This window comes from Cydia splendana, chromosome 9 (assembly GCF_910591565.1).
Source record: "Cydia splendana chromosome 9, ilCydSple1.2, whole genome shotgun sequence".
NCBI classification, from domain to species: Eukaryota; Metazoa; Arthropoda; class Insecta; order Lepidoptera; family Tortricidae; genus Cydia; species Cydia splendana.
The window spans coordinates 14,875,034-14,895,744 of NC_085968.1; the positions used below are offsets into that span (position 1 = coordinate 14,875,034).

Below are 20,711 nucleotides of genomic sequence, written 5' to 3' on the forward strand. Positions count from 1 at the left end.
GTTATCTATTTTTATATAAAAAAAACATTCATTAAGCATGATATATGTACATAAAACATTGGCAATGAATTTCTAAGGTAAAAATAAGATGAAAGCTAGATTTCAAGCAAGCAAGATTAAAGACATTGCGCGTCCCGTTTTTTATTCGTTCCATTATTTTCAGGGCAGGAAATAGCTGTGTCAGTTCCATTATATGCGGCCGTATTAGAACCCTTGAGTGTAAGTATGAAGTATTCGAGCTTTTAGGTCAACGGGCATTCTTCGTGCTCTGACTGTTTTAATAATGGCACAAGTGGTGGGTGTATGTCTTAAGTCAATACTTCACTTTGAAAAATTCTGCCATGAAGGTCTTTCGTTTTGATTAGAAAATAAATGAAGCGAATGAAGACGTTTGCTGCCCATATATAGCTGTTTATGTTTTAAGTCGTTCCAAAATATCACTGATCAAAAATACATCAATAAGTTACATGACTCGAAAATATTATGCTTGCCCTTCCTTGCTAGTTAAGTAAAAGGAAAACCTTTATATACATGAGTATATATTGAGATCAACTCCATATACATCTAAATGTCGTAGTGTACCTAAATGTCGAAAAACTGTGTAATTAGTTTTTCTCAAATTAATGATTAATTAATTTATTTATTTATTTTTTATATTACATAGTTCTACCACTAGGTTTCGCATAGTTCAAACATTTTACAAAAAGCAGGGATTACGATACTTTGAAATTGCTGTTATCTGCGAGAAAACAACGCAGATATCTGTATAGGTATGTGATATTATATTATGTGACTCATATGTGACAAGCTTTACTAGTGTATCTTTCGTACACAAACAATAGGCACGTATCATTTTAGCATTAAGCACGAGCCAGTGGATTCGTTGGACGTTTTTCTTACGCTGCCTATTCATTTGATTGTATTTGCACAAATATGATTTTGCATCTCGTTTATTTTTCTATACTAAAGAAAGGGATGGAACACGAGTCTTTGGGAAAACACGAAGTGAATTGTAAATAGCCCGGCACTAAAAGGAATGCTTGAGCAGATCGCGGAAAACGAGGATATTCTTTATTTATTTAGTTTACCATTCAGGGTACTTTTATGTAATGTACGTGTACTGATGTATTATTTGTTGGCCGAAAAATAAAAGCATGCACATAATATCATTTTGGACACTTGGCCCGCTTAGCCACATCTTCTGCTAAAGTCCACATAGGTACCTACATACTAGGTTTAAGTATATTTATATTCCTATATCGTATTACCCCTTTACTTTCTCAGTTGGGTATGTAATAAACTGACCGTGGTCCTTCCATCACTTAAGGGTCAACTTGGTAACTTTCAGACAGCGTAACTTCACCTTTAAGACCGACATTTCACGGACCTACGTCACAGTACTTTTAATAAATGGTGGATCTTTGATAGAAATCTATTATTGCAGACACACCTACATTTGGAAATCGTCTTTTTTTTCAATAATAGTGCTCAGATTGGAGATAGATTTAATACCTAGGTACACATGTTGACTATGGGTTAGATACAGGATATGGCTTTATTTGAAAAAGAAATGTAATTTACAAACGTAACATTAACTTACTAAATTTATTATTCATACCGGATCGGAATCCGTGATAAGCTGCAGGAAAGTCGCCTCCGATGGTATGTAGGCTTGAGTCGGTCCTGAACTAAGAACTATTAAGAATGAAATCCCATCAAGGACCGAAAGGAACTAAATCTTTTTGCACGCTCTTAATCGGTCTTTAGTTCAGTGGGATTCGAGAGCGCTTGACTGAGTGAAACCTAAAATGGACGGAACGAAACGGTTGTCAATGTCGCTGGCACGAGTGTGAACGAGATGAAAGAACGACGTGACACTCCTAAGCCCGTAAAATATGAAGGAAAATCAAATATATTTTGACATATTTGATATTTTGACATTGGAAATGTCTTTTCGTTCGCTCCAGTATACGGTCCGATTTCACGAAAAAGTGCGATCCCCTTATATCTCGGAAAGTTGTGAAGATATGATATTAAAAAATAGGCTCAAAAGACGCATAATCACGAGAGCTGTAAGGTGCAAAAATAATTATTCGAGAAAGTCAAAAACAAAAAAAGTTATGGTCGAAATAGTGAAAATAAAATTCAATTTTTTCCGAATTTTTGATTTTGGTGCTCGATAATTTGGAAACGAAGAATGATATCAAAAATTTGAGAAAAACGGCTCTGGACAATTTAGTCGTCTACAATTTGAGCCTAAAACAAAGACGATCGGGTTAAGGGTTTGCCCTGTAGCCTAACCTTAAAATAGTCAAAAAGTCAGAACGACATTTTTCACAGGACATTTATGACTTCATGTTTCGCAGAGTTCGTTATCGGTGTTTGTTGTGAATTATCGGGATTATGACGGCAGAATAACACTTGCACTGCGTGGGCTTTCAAAATCGCTGCAGATTTTTCTTGGTCTAACTCTATCTATCCTGTTTGAGACGGGCGTAGATAACGCACTATTCGACAATCTATGCATTCTTGTGATGGTGGAAATAGAAATAGAGATAGAGGGAGAGGGAGAGGGAGAGGGAGAGGGAGAGGGAGAGGGAGAGGGAGAGGGAGAGGGAGAGGGAGAGGGAGAGGGAGAGGGAGAGGGAGAGGGAGAGGGAGAGGGAGAGGGAGAGGGAGAGGGAGAGGGAGAGGGAGAGGGGAGAGGGAGAGGGAGAGGGAGAGGGAGAGGGAGAGGGAGAGGGAGAGGGGAGAGGGAGAGGAGGAGAGGGAGAGGGAGAGGGAGAGGGAGAGGGAGAGGAGAGGGAGAGGGAGAGAGGGAGAGGGAGAGGGAGAGGGAGAGGGAGAGGGAGAGGGAGAGGGAGAGGGAGAGGGAGAGGGAGAGGGAGAGGGAGAGGGAGAGGGAGAGGGAGAGGGAGAGGGAGAGGGAGAGGAGAGGGAGAGGGAGAGGGAGAGGGAGAGGGAGGAGGGAGAGGGAGAGGGAGAGGAGGGAGAGGGAGAGGGAGAGGGAGAGGGAGAGGAGAGGGAGAGGGAGAGGGAGAGGGAGAGGGAGAGGGAGAGGGAGAGGAGAGGGAGAGGGAGAGGGAGAGGGAGAGGGAGAGGGAGAGGGAGAGGGAGAGGGAGAGGGAGAGGGAGAGGGAGAGGGAGAGGGAGAGGGAGAGGGAGAGGAGAGGGAGAGGGAGGGAGAGGGAGAGGGAGAGGGAGAGGGAGAGGGAGAGGGAGAGGGAAGGGAGAGGGAGAGGGAGAGGAGAGGGAGAGGGAGAGGGAGAGGGAGAGGGAGAGGGAGAGGGAGAGGGAGAGGGAGAGGGAGAGGGAGAGGGAGAGGAGAGGGAGGAGAGGGAGAGGGAGAGGGAGAGGGAGAGGGAGAGGGAGAGGGAGAGGGAGAGGGGAGAGGGAGAGGGAGAGGGAGAGGGAGAGGGAGAGGGAGAGGGAGAGGGAGAGGGAGAGGGAGAGGGAGAGGGAGAGGGAGAGGGAGAGGGTGAGGGAGAGGGAGAGGGAGAGGGAGAGGGGAGAGGGAGAGGGAGAGGGAGAGGGAGAGGGAGAGGGAGAGGGAGAGGGAGAGGGAGAGGGAGAGGGAGAGGGAGAGGGAGAGGGAGAGGGAGAGGGAGAGGGAGAGGGAGAGGGTCTTTCTAAAAATCTTTGGTAAATTGTATTCAGTTACCAAAGATTGGAAATAAACCGATGAAAAATCGACTCCTATTCATTCCCGGCTCTCAACGACCGAACTGAACTAAAGGAACTAAAAGACCGAACTAGTTCGTTTGACCGATTGACCGAGAGCGGAGCGCTCTCTGTAGTGACCGAGCAGGCACAAGCCTAATGGTATGTATGGCCATATACGCCGCAGACCGGTAGACTACGTCGGAAATAGATGCCTCAATCTCACTGTCCAAGGCCCTAGATCACGCGGTAGGCCTAAGAAGCGCTGGCTGGACGTCGTGACAGCGGACATGGGAGAGAATAATCTCACACCCGAGGATGCCGAAGACCGGGCAAAGTGGAGAAGACTGAGCAGGAAAGCGGACCCTGGCGCTAGGCCGAAGAAGATACCTATTCGGTTTTCACTCAACCAATTTTATTATGATTCTCCATTAAAAAATCATGTTTATTTTTGGACTTCCATCAGGATCAGATGACGTAAGTCGGGGCAACTGTAAAGTAGCTAACACACTACCGCACCGAGGGAGAAAGCGATATCTCTTTCTCCCTCTTACTTATGGGTGCGTCCCACAATGACCTTGGTGCGGTGCGATAGTGTGTTAGCTACTTTACACTAACGAACCTACGCAGCCTGTGTTACGAAGGTAAATGCATTGATATACCTGGATTTCGGGGTCGTGGAGCAAGAGAGCCAGACATCATACAGAATCCAAAGATGAGCCTAATGATGTTGTTAATTATTGTTTATCACCAATAATGATGATTATTTTCCAGATGACAAGTAGGAAAAAACATTTTTGCATACAATTTGGTGACCCTACTCAATGTGACGTCTTGTCGCTTTCCATACAGCGTATGTCAAAAGTCATAGGGTGACCATAATTACTTAGTATAACATTAATTTTACTTGAAAAATAAGAATAATTCAAGTAATTATCTTTTAATCAAATACTACCATATGATAATGTGGATCATTTACAGAGTCAGAAAAAGTGGTTCTGGATCACGACCCCGAAATCAGCCTGTATATACCTAAGAACGGGCCTGACTCTATTTCCATGGAACTGTAGAGAACTAATCATTTAATAGGGGGCGTACAGACAAGAAATTAGAAAGGAACAAAAGACATGTCGTGCCGGGCGAAATTTGCGACGAAAGATATGGCCATAGCGCAGGCTTTACCCCAATGACTGAAAATATACTTCTGCTTAAAAATTTTCTCGTCGCTTGTAATATATGAAATGATGGTTGGGGATTTGGGGATGGGGTCACGGGGAGGGCGCGCATTTTAAAAATGGTTTATCCCTATTTGACCTCAAGCTAGCCTTTAAATAAAAATAAATAAATAAATAAAAATGTTATTTATTTAGGTATGAACCCATTACATTACAATAATAATTACATGCTAAATATTATTTATAAATTAAAGCTATAACTTAAAAAGTAGGTAATAATTAAATTAAATAGGTGCAGCGGAAATCTCGCTCACACAGTACGTACCCTAATAGCATTTTCTTGTAGGGATTTTGTTGGGCCTTTGTTTACGTATTAGTTGGGCAACCGTTATATTTGGCCGTACGATTTGCTGGAGGGCCCTCGACAAAGGCCCTCCCGAAGATTCCCAACAGAGGGCCATAAGAGTAATTTTTTCGTTGGGCCTATTTAAATAAATCATACAATTATTCAACGGTGGTGGTTTTGGTTGGGCCGTGGTTGGGCCTATATACATTTGTTTGATGGTTGGTTAATTGTTACATTTGGCCGTACGATTTGCTGGAGGGCCCTCGACAAAGGCCCTCCCGAAGATTCCCAACAGAGGGCCATTAGAGTAATTTTTTCGTTGGGCCTATTTAAATAAATCATACAATTATTCAACGGTGGTGGTTTTGGTTGGGCCGTGGTTGGCCCTATACACATTTGTTTGATGGTTGGTTAATTGTTACATTTGGCCGTATGGCTTGCTGTAGGGCCAACTGCAAAAAAATAAAAACGGGCAATTTTTTCGTTGTGCTTCTGTTTGCAAATTCAACAATTACCCAACGGCAAGTCAGGTAGGTCGGTAGGTAGTCGTGCACCAGGTTGAAGGCCCAACACAGCTTGTCCCACAAAGGGCCAACATTGTAACTTTAACGTTGGGCCTTGTGTAGGATTCTTACAATACTACCGTAGGTAAATAGTTGTGTAATTTATAGTGTGCCTACAGTCTAATTATGTAATGGGCTTTTGTTTACGAGTCCTACAGTTACCCTACGTTAAGTAAGTGGTTGTGTAATACGACGTTGGGCCTTTGCTGATAAATATTACAATTACACTACGGTAGGCATTGGTTGTATCCACATGAAGGCCCTAGGCTAGGCAGCAGTTGTTGTTAATCCTCTCTGTATCGTTCCAATTTTAGTATATGTACTGCCGAAGCAAGTACACTTACTATACACTCTAATTTGTATATATACTAACCGAACTTCGAAACTTCGTAAGCGAGATTTATGTTTTTTGAGATTTAAATTGAGAAAATGTTGGTAAAATACAATTTTTTAAATTTATGTATAAATTTTATAGTTATAGCTATTAGATTTATAAGTTACTTTAAAAAAATATTATGATTATATCCGGAATAATCGAGAAAATAACTATAACTTCGATGTTTGGAGAGAGTAACGCCATCTAGTGACGCCACAAGCAAACTCAACTGGTATTGTTGGGCATCAGTACCACAGCCAATGTTGGTAAATGCGATATTTGTGCTCACTGGGCCAACGAATGTTATCGTTGTTTAGCCACCGGTACCAAAATACACAAAGGCCCATTGTTAGGCGTCAGTGCCACCGGTAATGTTGGTAAATACGATATTTGTCATCATTGGGCCATCGGATGATATCTTTGACTAGCCAACGTTACCAAAATACACAAAGGCCCATTGCTGGGCATCCGTGCCACAGCCAATGTTGGTAATTGCGGTATTCGTCACCATTGGGCCAACGAATGTTATCGTTGTTTAGCGAACGGTAGCAAAATACACAAAGGCCCATTGTTAGGCCTCAATGCTACAGCCAATGTTGGTAAATGCAATATTTGTCGTCATTGGGCCATCGTATGATATCGTTGATTAGCCAACGTTACCAAAATAAACAAAGGCCCATTGTTGGGCATCAGTGCCACAGTCAATGTTGGTAAATGCGATATTTGTCATCACTGGGCCATCGGATGATATCGTTGATTAGCCAACGTTACCAAAATACACAAAGGCCCATTGTTGGGCATCAATGCTACAGTCAATGTTGGTAAATGCGATATTTGTCGTCATTGGGCCATCGGATGATATCGTTGATTAGCCAACGTTACCAAAATAAACAAAGGCCCGTTGTTGGGCATCAATGCTACAGCCAATGTTGGTAAATGTGATATTTGTCGTCATTGGGCCATCGGATGATATCGTTGATTAGCCAACGTTACCAAAATAAACAAAGGCCCATTGTTGGGCATCAGTGCCACAGCCAATGTTGGTAAATGCGATTTTTGTCATCATTGGGCCATCGGATGATATCGTTGATTAGCCAACGTTACCAAAATACACAACCGCCATACCGGGTTAGTGTACCTGTAAAGGGTACTGAAGAGCGAGCGGTTCCCAAGGAGAAGCTCCCTGTTGCCGGTGTGGATGAGGAGGATTTCACACTGGTATCAAGAAAGAAGAAGGCGCGCACGGCGCCTCGTAAGACTCAGTGTGGTACCGCCGAACCGGCTAACTCTGGCTTGCGGGTTGCTACACCGAGTAAGGCGCTATATGTGTCGCGCCTGCACTACACCGCCACGGCTGCTGAAGTAGTGGAGTACGTACACCAGAAGACCGGTTACTCGCTGAGGGTGTTCCAGCTTCGATCGCGCCACTACGTGCACTTCAACTCTTTTGTGGTGCGCGTGCCGCGACCGCTGCAAGAGACCATCGAGTGCGCCGACTTCTGGCCGAAAGGTGTCGTGTTTCGGAGGTTCCGGGGCAAACTGCCGAATCCGACACAAGAACAGCCGATTCAACGGAGCCACGCCGTTTTGTCGCATAAATAGTGTTTAGTTTTTAAGTTTATAATATATATATATGTATGTTAGTCTGTAAGGTATTTGTAATATGGGCCTTGTTGCCTGATTTAAATTTTAAATAAATAAATAAATAAAAAGGCCCATTGTTGGGCATCAATGCTACAGCCAATGTTGGTAAATGCGATATTTGTCGTCATTGGGCCATCGGATGATATCGTCGATTAGCCAACGTTACCAAAATAAACAAAGGCCCATTGTTGGGCATCAATGCTACAGCCAATGTTGGTAAATGTGATATTTGTCGTCATTGGGCCATCGGATGATATCGTTGATTAGCCAACGTTACCAAAATACACAAAGGCCCATTGTTGGGCATCCGTGCCACAGCCAATGTTGGTAAATGCGGTATTCGTCACCATTGGGCCAACGAATGTTATCGTTGTTTAGCGAACGGTAGCAAAATACACAAAGGCCCATTGTTGGGCATCACTGCCACTGCCAATGTTGGTAAATGCGATATATGTCATCATTGGGCCAACGAATATTATCGTTGTTTAGCCAACGGTACCAAAATACACAAAGGCCCATTGTTGGGCATCTGTGCCACAGCGAATGTTGGTAAATGCGATGGTGGGCCAATACAAAATTAATGTTGGCTACGGAACGAACCTCATCCCAACGTTTTCCCTACCGTTGGCACCGTGGGCCCCAACGAAAATGCTACTAGGGTAGCAAGTTGTGTATACTACATTTACAATGCTGTTCGTCGATTCGCTCACTCTCCCGACAAAACGCATTATAGCGTAAAAGTCATCTACTCTGTTCTCATACGCATTATAGCGTAAAAGTCATCTACTCTGTTCTCAGCGAACATACCAGACGCACTACACCGCCACGGTAGGTGTAACATTGCACGAAACGCGTTGTTGTACTGTACTCGGAGTCTGTTGAACGATCGTTTCGTGAAATGGTACCACAGCTGACTAGTGTAGAACGCCTGACAGTATGCCTTGAACAGAGTAATTTTGGCTTGGTCAGAACAGTGAGCAAACCGACGCGCCAACATGTTGCTTCTCATCGCTATGGCCCGCCGCTGTCTTTCGAGATCGTCATCGTCTTTTAGTCTGTCTGTCAAAACGTGTCCCAGATACTTAAAACTATTAACAATTTTTAATTCTGTCCCGTTTAGCCTAACGGGTGGAACGTTATCTGGGCCCTTATCATATTTAAAAACAATTAATTCTGATTTTTTTACATTATATTTTAGTCCATGAGTTGCAGCATAACGCTCACATATCGATACTAGTAATCTAAGACCCGTGATAGAGGGGCTCAACAGCACCATATCGTCCGCGTAGCTAAAGTTGTTGGCGCATACGCCCGCGACATGACACCCGACGGTGGCGCTGCTGAGCTCCTCTATCAGGTCATTCACGTAAAGGTTAAACAGCAATGGCGATGTCAGTCCACCCTGTCTAACTCCGCATTGCAACTTATACGGGTCCGAATTGGCATTTCCCCATCTGATGCTATTCATCTGGTTCCCGTACCAGTATCTCAACAGACTGGTTATTTTACTCGGTACACCTGCTTTTGATACTTTGTCCCATAATAAATTATACTCAATAGTATCAAAAGCACGGCTTAGATCCAGAAAACAGCCGTAAACCGACGTCCTTTTCTTAAGATATCGGTTTACGACGTTTTTAAGACAGAATATAGCCATATCTGTTGAGAGACCCGGACGGAACCCAAACTGTGCATCGTGTAAACGTATGTGTTTGGTCAGTTTGGTCAGGAAACATTAAACGTAACTTGGTTTCTTTTCCTGGAAGTCAGCGCTCGCATAATACGCGGCAAAACTAAGTTAAGCCGTTAAGTAAAGCTATGCTTCCCTTACATTGACTATGCCGGGTAGACTCTGAATTATCAAGTCACTCTCATGTTCGGGTCAATTAACCTTTTCTACGCCGTGTCAAACACAAAAGCTGTCACTCAGACGCCACCTCACCGAAGTGTCAAAACTGAAATTGAACTTTATGAATATGCACGTAGGTCTATGTTGCTCTGTGGTCTGTGACCGATTAATCGGTCTTTGGCGTTGAAACTGAGGTGCGGATATATCGGTCATTGGCGTCCAGAAGGTTAACTTGTTTTATTATATTGTCTTCGGTTACCGTCATAGTTACTCATGAAATAAACGCTGTAAAGGGTTCGAAACGTCGGGATATAGTATGAATTCAATATACGCGATATAATCCGTTTCGATAGTTTTATTTCATAACTTGTTTTATGCTGTTGTTCTTAATTGTTAGACAAAATGCTGTACCACATACTTCTTACAGGATTAATAGCCTTTAGAAATGATCTTAAAATGACCAATAAATACAATATAATTCAAATAATAAAGTTTATTACCTATTTTAAAGTGTGACCCAGGTGACATACCATAAAAATAAATTGAATCTCCCGTATGCAAAGAACAAAGTACCCTACATACTGCGAGCCGAACGTCTAGCCGCCCAGAGACCTATAAAAAGGTCTCCTGTTCCATTCTAATTTGAACTTTGTTTTGACAAAATAAAGTTCAAGGTTGCTTGGCAAGGTTTGACGTATGGGCGGCTAGCTAGAGGATAAGAAAGCTTTACTGGACACAGAGCACACTTGTCTACTGAATGGAGCAAAAACACAGTGAGGCACAGTCTGTTCACAAGTGCTCTGTGGCCATTAAGTAAAGCTTTCTTATGTAACCAAGTTCCACAACTCCCATTATATCCAAGGAAAAGTAATAAAACACAACATTACTTCAGGCTTATTGTGTATTTGCGTATTTTCAACGACATCTTACAATATAAAGTGCATAAATATTAATTATTATTTACAAAGATTATTATTATTAGAACCGGACCGGAGTTTTCATATCACCGTACGAAATTTGAGTTATTTGGTGCCTACGTTATGATTACCATGAAGCCTTGATAGATACTCTGCCTAATTATAGTTTATATAAAATTATTAATTTAATATAAGAATGTGACACTTAAAATTCAAGAACGATGTTTTAGAATTTTGACCGCCCAGGACGTCAATACCCCGGAAAACCGCCCGGGCACCATGACGTGTACCTATACAAGTCAAGAGTAACATATGTTGCTATGAAAATATATTCTGTAATATAACTCAGCAAGTATATTTCAAAGCAATAAAACATTTTATATTCATTAATGAATTATTGGCACATTTTACAGGCCAAGCTTGAAGGACAAATGGTTATTATTTATTAAATAAATAACCTATTTAAAAATTCTATCAAATGCTATTCTTTGAATTAAGTGGTATGCCTTCATGTTGGTATACAGGTACAAGATGTAGTGCATAAGTATTTTCCATCGTATTTTCACGGAAACTTACGAACGTGTCTTGCTATTTCAGTCAGTCTCGGTACAAAAAGAACTAGCATGACAAATACGAACGTTTCCGAGAAAATATGATGGAAACACACACATGTACATACACATGTACATTCTGTATGTATATGAAGATATGATTTAATTTTGGAAATCATTAGTTTTTATTACTATCTCAATGTTTTGGAGTGGCTTTCTTTTGCACAAGCCATATCCCACCAACGTTTCACGGTGCCATGGAAACTCCGACCCCTTATGAGACACATCGCAACCCATTCATAACAGCCAGTTATTTTTATTCACGTATCGTTAACAACCAGTTGACAAGGAATATGATCATTATGATCAATAGCCGGGTCCACACACAGCGAGCATAAGCACGAGGCAATTTCGCGCGTCGAGCCGAGGCACATCTACACTGGCCGTTTTGTGCGCGAGGAAATTGCCTCGCGCGTATGCTCGCTGTGTGTGGACGCGGCTAATACCAACATTTTCAACAGTTACCGTTGAAGCTTCGTTTTCTACGTTGTTTTTACCGTAAATGAATATTGTAAGCAGAAATATTTAAAAGCCTCTTAAAGTTTCACGTGACAACGTCTTAAGACTTTAATGATAGGTATAATTACAACTCGACGTTTAAATTATAAACGGTTATTATGTAGTACTTGCCATCTTATCCATCTCTAAATAAATGGAAATTGATATTGGTGAGTATTTACTGTAGTAAGGCCTTTAACATTTTTGATCTGACGTTGCACGGACATACCCTTGGTGTTGGAGCAAACAGCTACAAACTTTTGAATAATTTGGCTTTGGTGTAGATGGCGTCCACCCTTATTACCATTAAGGGTATAGAAGTTTATTACCTGAATTAGATTCTATCACCCTACAAAACTCAGTTAATTTGATCCAAATGAGGTTTTTTACAAACTCTGTAAATCCAGTTATCTTCAGTTCTCGACATAAATATTATCCCTTAAGCAAAATCGGAAAAATGTCTGATACAACAGCTATCTATGATAGGAACCCCTTTTAGTCCATTGATTTAGCCCTATCTAATTTTATAGTTATTATGTACTATGTACGCTCATAACACAATCAGAGTACAATGAAATCTTTAGCTATAAATATATCCTATATTTACTTATCCTTATTTACATATAGTAGGTACTGACATTCAATTTCGATGGGTACTTCATTGTCGCTTATTCGAATAAGAATCCACTGAAACCTAACTTATATTATATGAGGAACATTACAGTTACAAGAATAGTTACACACGACATCTTTACCCCGCCGAACGCTAAAGCTTAAATAACAGTAGGTGACTAATATTTACAACACTTAATCCTAAGTACAGTGAATCGTGCAGAAGCGTTTATATTGAGGTAATAACTTATATAGTGTAACTGGTGACTACTAATTGACTAAATAACTTTAAAAAAATACTTCCCAAAGCCTAATTAGGTAACAGATTGTCATGGATTCGGACGTCGAACGTAAACGTTACGAGCCACCGCGCTCACGGTAAATAGCTTAACATTAAACAAGTGGGAATTTATTGATACTCAAGCTAGTATCATGAAATGACTCGTAAAGACCGAGTCGTTAACGGAACCGCCAGGCCGCAACGACGCTATTATATCACGACGCCGCTCCTCGAAATAATTTTCGTCGTTTGATCTTTCTTCTCATCGTCGAGATTGAGTTTCGGGTTTTGTATTTTCTTCCACGTGTCGCCGAGCGCTTTGCTGAAGTGGTCGTCGACGCCGCCTTTGGCTTGAGTTTTCTCTGTTTCCCTTAACCTTGAGGTTTGTATTTGCCTCCACGTGTCACCTAGGGCCTTGGCGAAGTGGTCGTCGACGGAGAGAGAGGCGTCGTCGACCTCCATGGCGATGATTTTGGCGGGTTTGGGCGGCTCCTCGGGTTTGAACTGGATGGGGCTGCTGGCGCGGTCCTTGGTGTTGGGCTTGGGGCCGGGCTGGCTGTTCTCAGTGTTCTTTTTGAACAGGTTCATGTAGTCGTCGCCGAGCGACCGCCTGAAGTGCTCGTCGATTACCGGGTCGCACATCGACATTGAACCTGGGGAAAGAACACGAATTTATAACAAACACTACAGAAAAGAAAATACTACAATATTTTCTGGTAATAATCAACTGGTTTACAATACCTGCTCAAATTCTGAGCACGCCAAAAGGCATCAAACGTCGGTAAATCAAATTTGTAAAGAGCCGCAATTAGGTCCGCTTCGTCAGCTCATAATAATGTAAAGCCTATCGTTTAATATCGGAATAAATTGGTCGCATCGACACTAAATTGCTTATGCAAATATGTACTAATAACTCCTGCCTAGTCAGAAAATGTTGTAATAAACATTATGGTAATTTCTAATTGGGTGTGTTTATTAGTAGATATTTTACCAGGCGGCGTGTCGCTTTTGGTGATGACGGAGGGCCGGTTGTAGGGCGGCGGCGCGGGCCGCGAGCGCAGCCGCATGTCGATAGGCGCCTCGTGCTTGCCGGGGTACTCGGGGGGCGCTGTGGGCGAAAAGGATTTGTTTAGTAAAGTTTACCAGGAAGTTACCCATAAAAATGTTTACAATGTAATAATGACGTAAAAGGAAACCATAAATGCAGCGTTTTCAGGCAAAAGGTCAAAGTCACTTCGTTGGTTGTACTTATAAAAAGAACGTGCTAAGGTCATAATTATAGATATTTGCTTAAACAGTTGAAGAATTATTTTGCCTAGTCTCTGATCTTATCCTGGAGTAATTTTGCAGTTTTAAATTAGGAACCTTATTTCATGAGAGGGCATAATTCAATCTTGTTCTTTTAAAAGGACATTAGCACTTAGTTTTAAAGCGTTTTCCAAAAAAGAATGTATGTACATTTGATTCATGTCTTCAAAATATTGACTTCTTGGGCTCATTTTACTCAGAATCATTTGTACATTCACGCCTCATGATTTATTTATTTATTTTGTTATTTAATCTCTGTTTTATTAATAAAATATATTCACGCCTCATACATGAAAAAATGTGTCCCAAAATTTTATATGAAAAAATATTTTTCCAGTGCGTCACGTTCATACAAATAAAAAAACTTTTCATACAAAAATGTGACGATCTGGAAAGGAAATCTTGGGACACATTTTTTCATGTATGAGGCGTGAATGTACAAATGATTCTGAGTAAAATGAGCCCAAGAAGTCAATATTTTGAAGACATGAATGAAATGTACATTTTTTTTTGGAAAACGCTCAGTAGACAAGATATTGTATTCTTTTACATTTTAGAATCATCAGAAGCAAATATTTACTTTGCACTGAGTGATAAGAAACCTTTCGTACTTGTTTACATTACAACTATAATTACTTCCCGCGCTAAGATTACGAGGAATGTCCATTACCGATTGTTATTCGAGCAACGTGCGAAAACCAATCAGACGCCTATTTTCCTATAACTAGGGGGAGTTTTCCTGTTATTTAATACAGCAACAGGTGGCGATCACTTCGCGCTACTGAACGTTGCCAAAATAAAGATTAGTCAGTAGGTATTTGTGACATTCATACAGGATTTATTGGTGTTCATTGTTGCTTTGATACAGTATAATGTTTTCTTTAACTTTGAGCATTTTTTTTATAAGAAAACAACTTAACTATCGCAGATTTATATTATCTCGTCAAGTATTAAAATGTACAGCAAGAATAGAATGGAATTTATTAATAAAATGGGTATGCGTTTTTGAAGCTGTGTGTACGTAGCATTATAGGTTACTCTCTACAGGACAGCGATAGACCGGAAAACCAACCGCAACCCTTACATACTAATCTTGGGGGAGGGAAATGGGCCGAATGAATGCAACAAGCGATCGACAGCCCGCCTGTTACCGGCCGGGCGTCCCTATACTATATCTACATCTCTACATACCTACTAATCTACATATAAAGATCCGCAAGGAGTTGCGATACTTATGGAATTATATTCACTCATATAGCCACGATCGCCGCTTACCATCAACGTACTTTTTCCACTATCATATTAAAGAATGCACAATATTTCATATAACATTCCTAAAACACTATAAAGCGGTACTTTATAACATATTTCAGCTATTTCATCATCATAAATTTATTCAACGTCTCGAAGATCTAACGCTAAACTTGATAACTATTTTATGCATGTAATCTAAAATCCTTTTTAGCATGGAGCGCGTGTAACCGAGACGTTCCACCGAGGCGGGTAACAAACGCCCAACGTAATTAAATTTAGAGAACGTGGCTGGAAAGGGCGAGTCGAGAGACTGTTTTGTATGTTTTCTGCGGAAACTATTATTTATCCGGGCGAGTGTTGAGGAGAATACATACATTCTAATGGACACAGTTCTGTCTAATATTGTTTCATTTACTTAGGTTATTAAATAACAATATTTTTTCGTTTATCTATGCTTGGTGTATGGATCATGCCTATGCAGAATGACAGATATAAGTAGTCAGAAATACTATTCGCTTAGCACCTTTGCATACAAATTTCTATGCAGAAAAAGGGAGCTACTTTTTTCTGCAGTTGACAGTACAAACATAAGTGTCAGAGCCTTGCTAAATTTGCAAAGCATGCAATGCACTTTGCAATGCATAGTAACGTACGTTACGTATGTGAACTAATCGCTATAAAACTAATAGTTTTCATTATAATAATAAGCGATAAAGATGATTTACCTAATATAATAATTAATGCCTGTTTCATGAATAAGTCTATGATTTCATATAGGTAACTATTATTTTAGTAGCGTATCGGAGAAGCGGGCATTCTTCGCATTTTCCTACCTATAATCAATATTCTGTCAATTTATACGAATAACTATTATACTTGTGGTAGTATAGTTAATTGAATGGTCTATAAATTAAAATGGCGACTGTTTAAGAACATCACAAGAATGTTACTAGGTACCTTTATTACTGCTTCCTTGGGGACATCAAGAATTCATTTACTTGTAATTAAGGGTTTTATTAACACTCTGTTGAATTTCATGAGCAAATTGTATTATAATCCTATTTAAGCTATTTAGCTGGGGAAAAATGGGTCGTTTACACGTGCGACTCGTTTAATGTGTCTTCGTTTGATGTTATTTTGGAAATATCAACGGAGTTTTAAGTAATTAAATTAACCTTATGAATAATGAAATGGTTGTAGTGTTAATTAAAGTGTTAAACCCCTTCATAAATGCGCTACAAGTCTTAATTAGTTAATTTATGTTTTATCCCTTTCTTACAAATGCATACGTCATATTGCCAGATTAAGACAATCGATTTTTAGCCAATTGAGGGTTGTAGCGCGTTTATGAATAAGGGAGAGTTAGTGTCTACAATAGTGGTATCCGTTAAGCCTAGGAGTGAGAGACGTCGCCGATAAGCTCCAAGAAAATCGGCTGAGGTGGTTTGGTCATGTCAAAAGAAGGCCGCCTGAATACGTAGGCAATAGAGCCCTTAGCTTCGCCTTACCAGGCCCAAACAGGAGGGGCAAACCAAGGCAGCGGTGGCGTAACGTCATCGCCAAAGATTTAAACGCCTGTGGGTTAGCGGGAACCGATGTCCAAGATAGAGCGAAGTGGAAGGAGAAAAGTAGGAAAGCAGACCCCGTCACAGTACGAGACAAACGCTAGGAGGATGATCAGTGTCTATAATAGTGGTAAGTATTCAGAATCAGAAAGAGTAGGTAATGTGAACAATCAGATGCTTATAGGTATACATTTTTTATGGTTTCTAATGCTCAATGCAATGGGTGTCAGAATGCTCTGGGTGTATAAATAAGCGCAATAGCGCTTTTTTATTCAGAAAAACACTTTCTCAAAGTAAAAATAGGAAATTAAATTAATTTTAAAAGGTATTATTTGTCAAGTCTCCAAAAACTCTTATCGTTAGGCACTACTTTTAGGCACGTAGCCAGTAGGCTCAGGTGCATAAGCACAAAAATAAAGTCTGTGCGGAAAGAGAAGAGTCGTGAAATGGCATCCAATATAGTACATTCTACAACTCTTCTCTTTCCGCACAGACCGTATGATGATTCAAATAAATACCTACCTATACCTATTTATAAGTCACTGTCATAATTCGTCTGGTAAAGACGTAAATGCCAATAATGACGATGATGTCTAAGTGGAGCGTGTTTTTAAAATTACATACCTATTACATGCAATAATAATCGGTTCCCAACATCAATAGAATACTCAATTCTAAGAACTCAATACTTATACAATTCTGAGCGACGGTTTCCATGAAACGTAGCGTAGATTATACTTTATACATAATTCGCTATACTGCAACAATATATAGGGATTCTAGTTGTTTGTATCTTACGTTATAAATATGTATTAAGTAGGGTAAATGTTGCGGATGCAGATTTTATGACATCCGCGGATGCGGATGCGGATATTTAAGGGCTCACATCCGCGGATGCGGATGCGGATGTCAAGATTAGGTACTTAAAAACGATTAGGTACTTATTTATTACATTTTAGTAATTTTTGTTTTAAAAAAAACTGATGATGATGATATTGATGATGATTAAAAAACGAAACGTTTAGTATCTAAGCAATAGGTGCGTTATATTTAATAAACAGTAACTTTTGGCCGACTTTTATGGACCTAGATCTAGACGATTTCGTTATAGGTAATGATGAAATTACCTAGGACGCCGCCGCTAAGACGTTCCTGTACCGACTTGTTCGACACCCGCATCCGCATTAAGCTCCGCATCGATTTTATGCGGATGCGGATGTTGAAAATAATGCGGATGTTCCGCGGTTGCGGATGCGGGTGCGGATATTCGCAACATCCCTGGTATTAAGGTTTGAATAACACAATCCGATGTGAATAAGTGTAGGTAAGTATATTGGGGTAAAAAGCTACACGTGTAGTATTTTCTAAGCCAGATTTTTGGAAACCGTTTGTTTATTTATCTCGAGTTATACTTGTTCCTTAGAGCATTTAATAACTGCAGTCGCCTTTAAAAAGTATCTAATTTATGAGCAAGCTATAGCTATACCAAAGACTTACGGCTCGACCACGACTTTGCGCGACCGGCGACGGCGGCGGCGGCAACTATATGTTCGAGCAAGACACAGCGATCGCACCTTTCTTTCCCACCTGTAGTTGCCGCCACCGCCGTCGCCAGTCGTGCAAAGTCTTGGCCGAGCCGTTAAGATGTCTATACAAAACCAACAGCATTTAAGGATTTAACGATATTGGATTTATAAAATAAATAAAAATAAAAGTGTTACCTTTCCCATTAGTAGTCAGGTTGGCGGGCGCGTCCTCGTCATCCAGCTCGCCGTCGCTGTGCGGCGCCCGCGCCAGCGCGGGGCCGCTCCGCCGCTCGTTGAACGACTGCGAGCGGAGCGCCATCTTGCCGTTTTCTCTGGAAATTTAGATTTATATTTTAGATTAATATTTGATATGTTCTCAACGAAATAAAATGTTGGACCACCAATACCACCATTAATAAATAGGTTTCAGAATTTCATTTGGTAGGTAGAGTTGATCCTCCTTCTTCCTCGCGTTATCCCGGCATTTTGCCACGGCTCATGGGAGCTTGGGGTCCGCTTGACAACTAATCCCATGATTTGACGTAGGCACTAGTTTTTACGAAAGCGACTGCCATCTGACCTTCCAACCCAGAGGGGGAACTAGGCCTTATTGGGATTAGTCCGGTTTCCTCACGATGTTTTCCTTCACCGAAAAGAGTACCGGTAGGTAGAGTTGATATGATAACAAATGTCAGTGACGTTTGTGGTTGAAAAAAAAATCACTTTTCACACTGACAGATCAGTATCGTATCGCTGTGATATCTTATAAGCATTGTTCGTGGGTCAAACAGATCACTGTGTTATGTCTTTCCTGTAGACATACACAAGAGTTAAGGGCTATAAAGGTTAATTTTCTTATTTAACCCTTATCCACGTGAAAAGGTCCTCCTTTTATTTAGAGAACTATGATAAAATCATTGCTTACATGCCCACAAGCTGTTAACTATTGCCCACAGGAGAGAAAAATGTGCTGTTCGCGATAACACACTAGTTTTCTCTCCTGTGGGCAATAGTTAACAGCTTGTGGGCATGTAAGTAATGATTTTATCATAGTTCTTTAAATAAAGAGAGGACCTTTTCACGTGGATAAGGGTTAAATAAGAAAATTAACCTTTATAGCCCTTAACTCTTGTGTATGTCTACAGGAAAGACATAACACAGTGATCTGTTTGACCCTCGTATCAGATAAAAATAGTTCTCCTATTCCGATATTAGATAGCCAACTCTTAAAGAAATAAACACGCCTTCGGTGATGAACCTTTGTACGAGAAACAAGTAGGAACTAAATGCACCTACAATAAATATTTTAAGAACATTTAACCCACGTAGAATACTTAGATAAAATATATCAGCAAGAAAAAGTAACAACAGCGACTAACATATCAGACCCCCACGTCTGTGCCCTGCGGTACTCCGTAAAACTCTCAGTTTAAATCAAAAATTCAATTTCACCAGACATCGCGTACACAATGCCAAGGAAAGGTGAGAAAAACGATTCTAATAAATTCATAAGCCAACACAGGTGCACCATTTCCATATTAATACCTGAGTGGGAAGTAAGTGAAAGTTGAAGGTCTAAGTCTAATCTAATACTCTAGAGTCTAGGGTGTCTAGTTGCATGTAGCTTGGATAATGTTATATGCACATTTGATGCAAAGTGGCGTAATCATTTCGGCTTAATTGCATAGCATTTTAGGCATTGCGCAGTTTGGTCAATTAACTATGAATAAAAGCTAGGGAAATAATATCCTTCTTGAGCTAGTGCTGTGAAAGAAATTATCTTTTGGTTCTTTGCTCTAATAGTAGCACTACTATTTGTTCGGATAATTCTGGTAACTTTTACCCTGCCACCATGCGCAAGCATTTGCGTAAAAGATTAGGCTGCCTACTGTTTGAATGATATTGTCAAAATCACCACCATCACTCGCCATTTACATGGTGGCAGGGTAAAAATTACTAGGATTATAGTTACGAAATTACGTAATAAATGATCCCGAATAGCTACATCCCAAGCAACAATTTTAAATAGTTCGCCTCTGGGGTTATCTTCTTCTTCTTGTCTAACATCGTCGTATAAACAACAGTGATGTGTACTAACCTGGGCCTGTAGTCGGGCTGCCTGGTTCGGCGCTCGCGCCTCCACTTGCCCGTAAGCTCCTTCGGCTGAGCACGCGTCGTTTCTGGCGACAGTGTCCGGTCACCCTCCGACTCGCCGCTCGAAGCTGTGCTTGGAGTTTCTGTAACAATACAAAGAGCTATTAGAACCTGACAATCTGTGGTCAGTTTTTGGTAGTCCAGTAGCCAATAGACCTTTGGATTTAATTACTTTATTTGTACGATAGGAATATACAATCTCCGCATGTGTTTCCATGTTTGGGGAATTTTAGTTTGCAAAAAGTTGGAGACGTTTGTGCCTGAGTTTTACTTAGTATGTTGGACTCGTATCTTTCACGAATATGTGTTATTGATAAATCGGTAAAGTATATAGGTTATTATAATAATTACAATAACATAAATACGGGATAAC

The 20,711-nt window shown here is 40.7% G+C and overlaps 1 protein-coding gene and 1 long non-coding RNA gene across 3 annotated transcripts in view; both read right to left on the reverse strand.

The window, feature by feature from the left end:
- The window catches only part of LOC134793709 (uncharacterized), a 344,598-nt gene that overhangs the window by 91,716 nt on the left and 232,171 nt on the right, over positions 1-20,711 (reverse strand). The window lies entirely within an intron of this gene.
- LOC134793654 (transcription cofactor vestigial-like protein 4) overlaps positions 11,639-20,711 on the reverse strand; it is a 41,452-nt gene continuing 32,379 nt past the window's right edge. For both annotated transcript variants that reach the window (XM_063765293.1, XM_063765294.1), the window contains 4 exons: positions 20,283-20,421; positions 18,380-18,516; positions 13,523-13,639; positions 11,639-13,184 (listed from right to left, as the gene is read on the reverse strand). In XM_063765293.1, the coding sequence (XP_063621363.1) occupies positions 12,742-13,184; positions 13,523-13,639; positions 18,380-18,516; positions 20,283-20,421 (836 nt within the window). In that variant the 3' untranslated portion in view covers positions 11,639-12,741. The remainder of the gene's footprint in view (positions 13,185-13,522; positions 13,640-18,379; positions 18,517-20,282; positions 20,422-20,711) is intronic.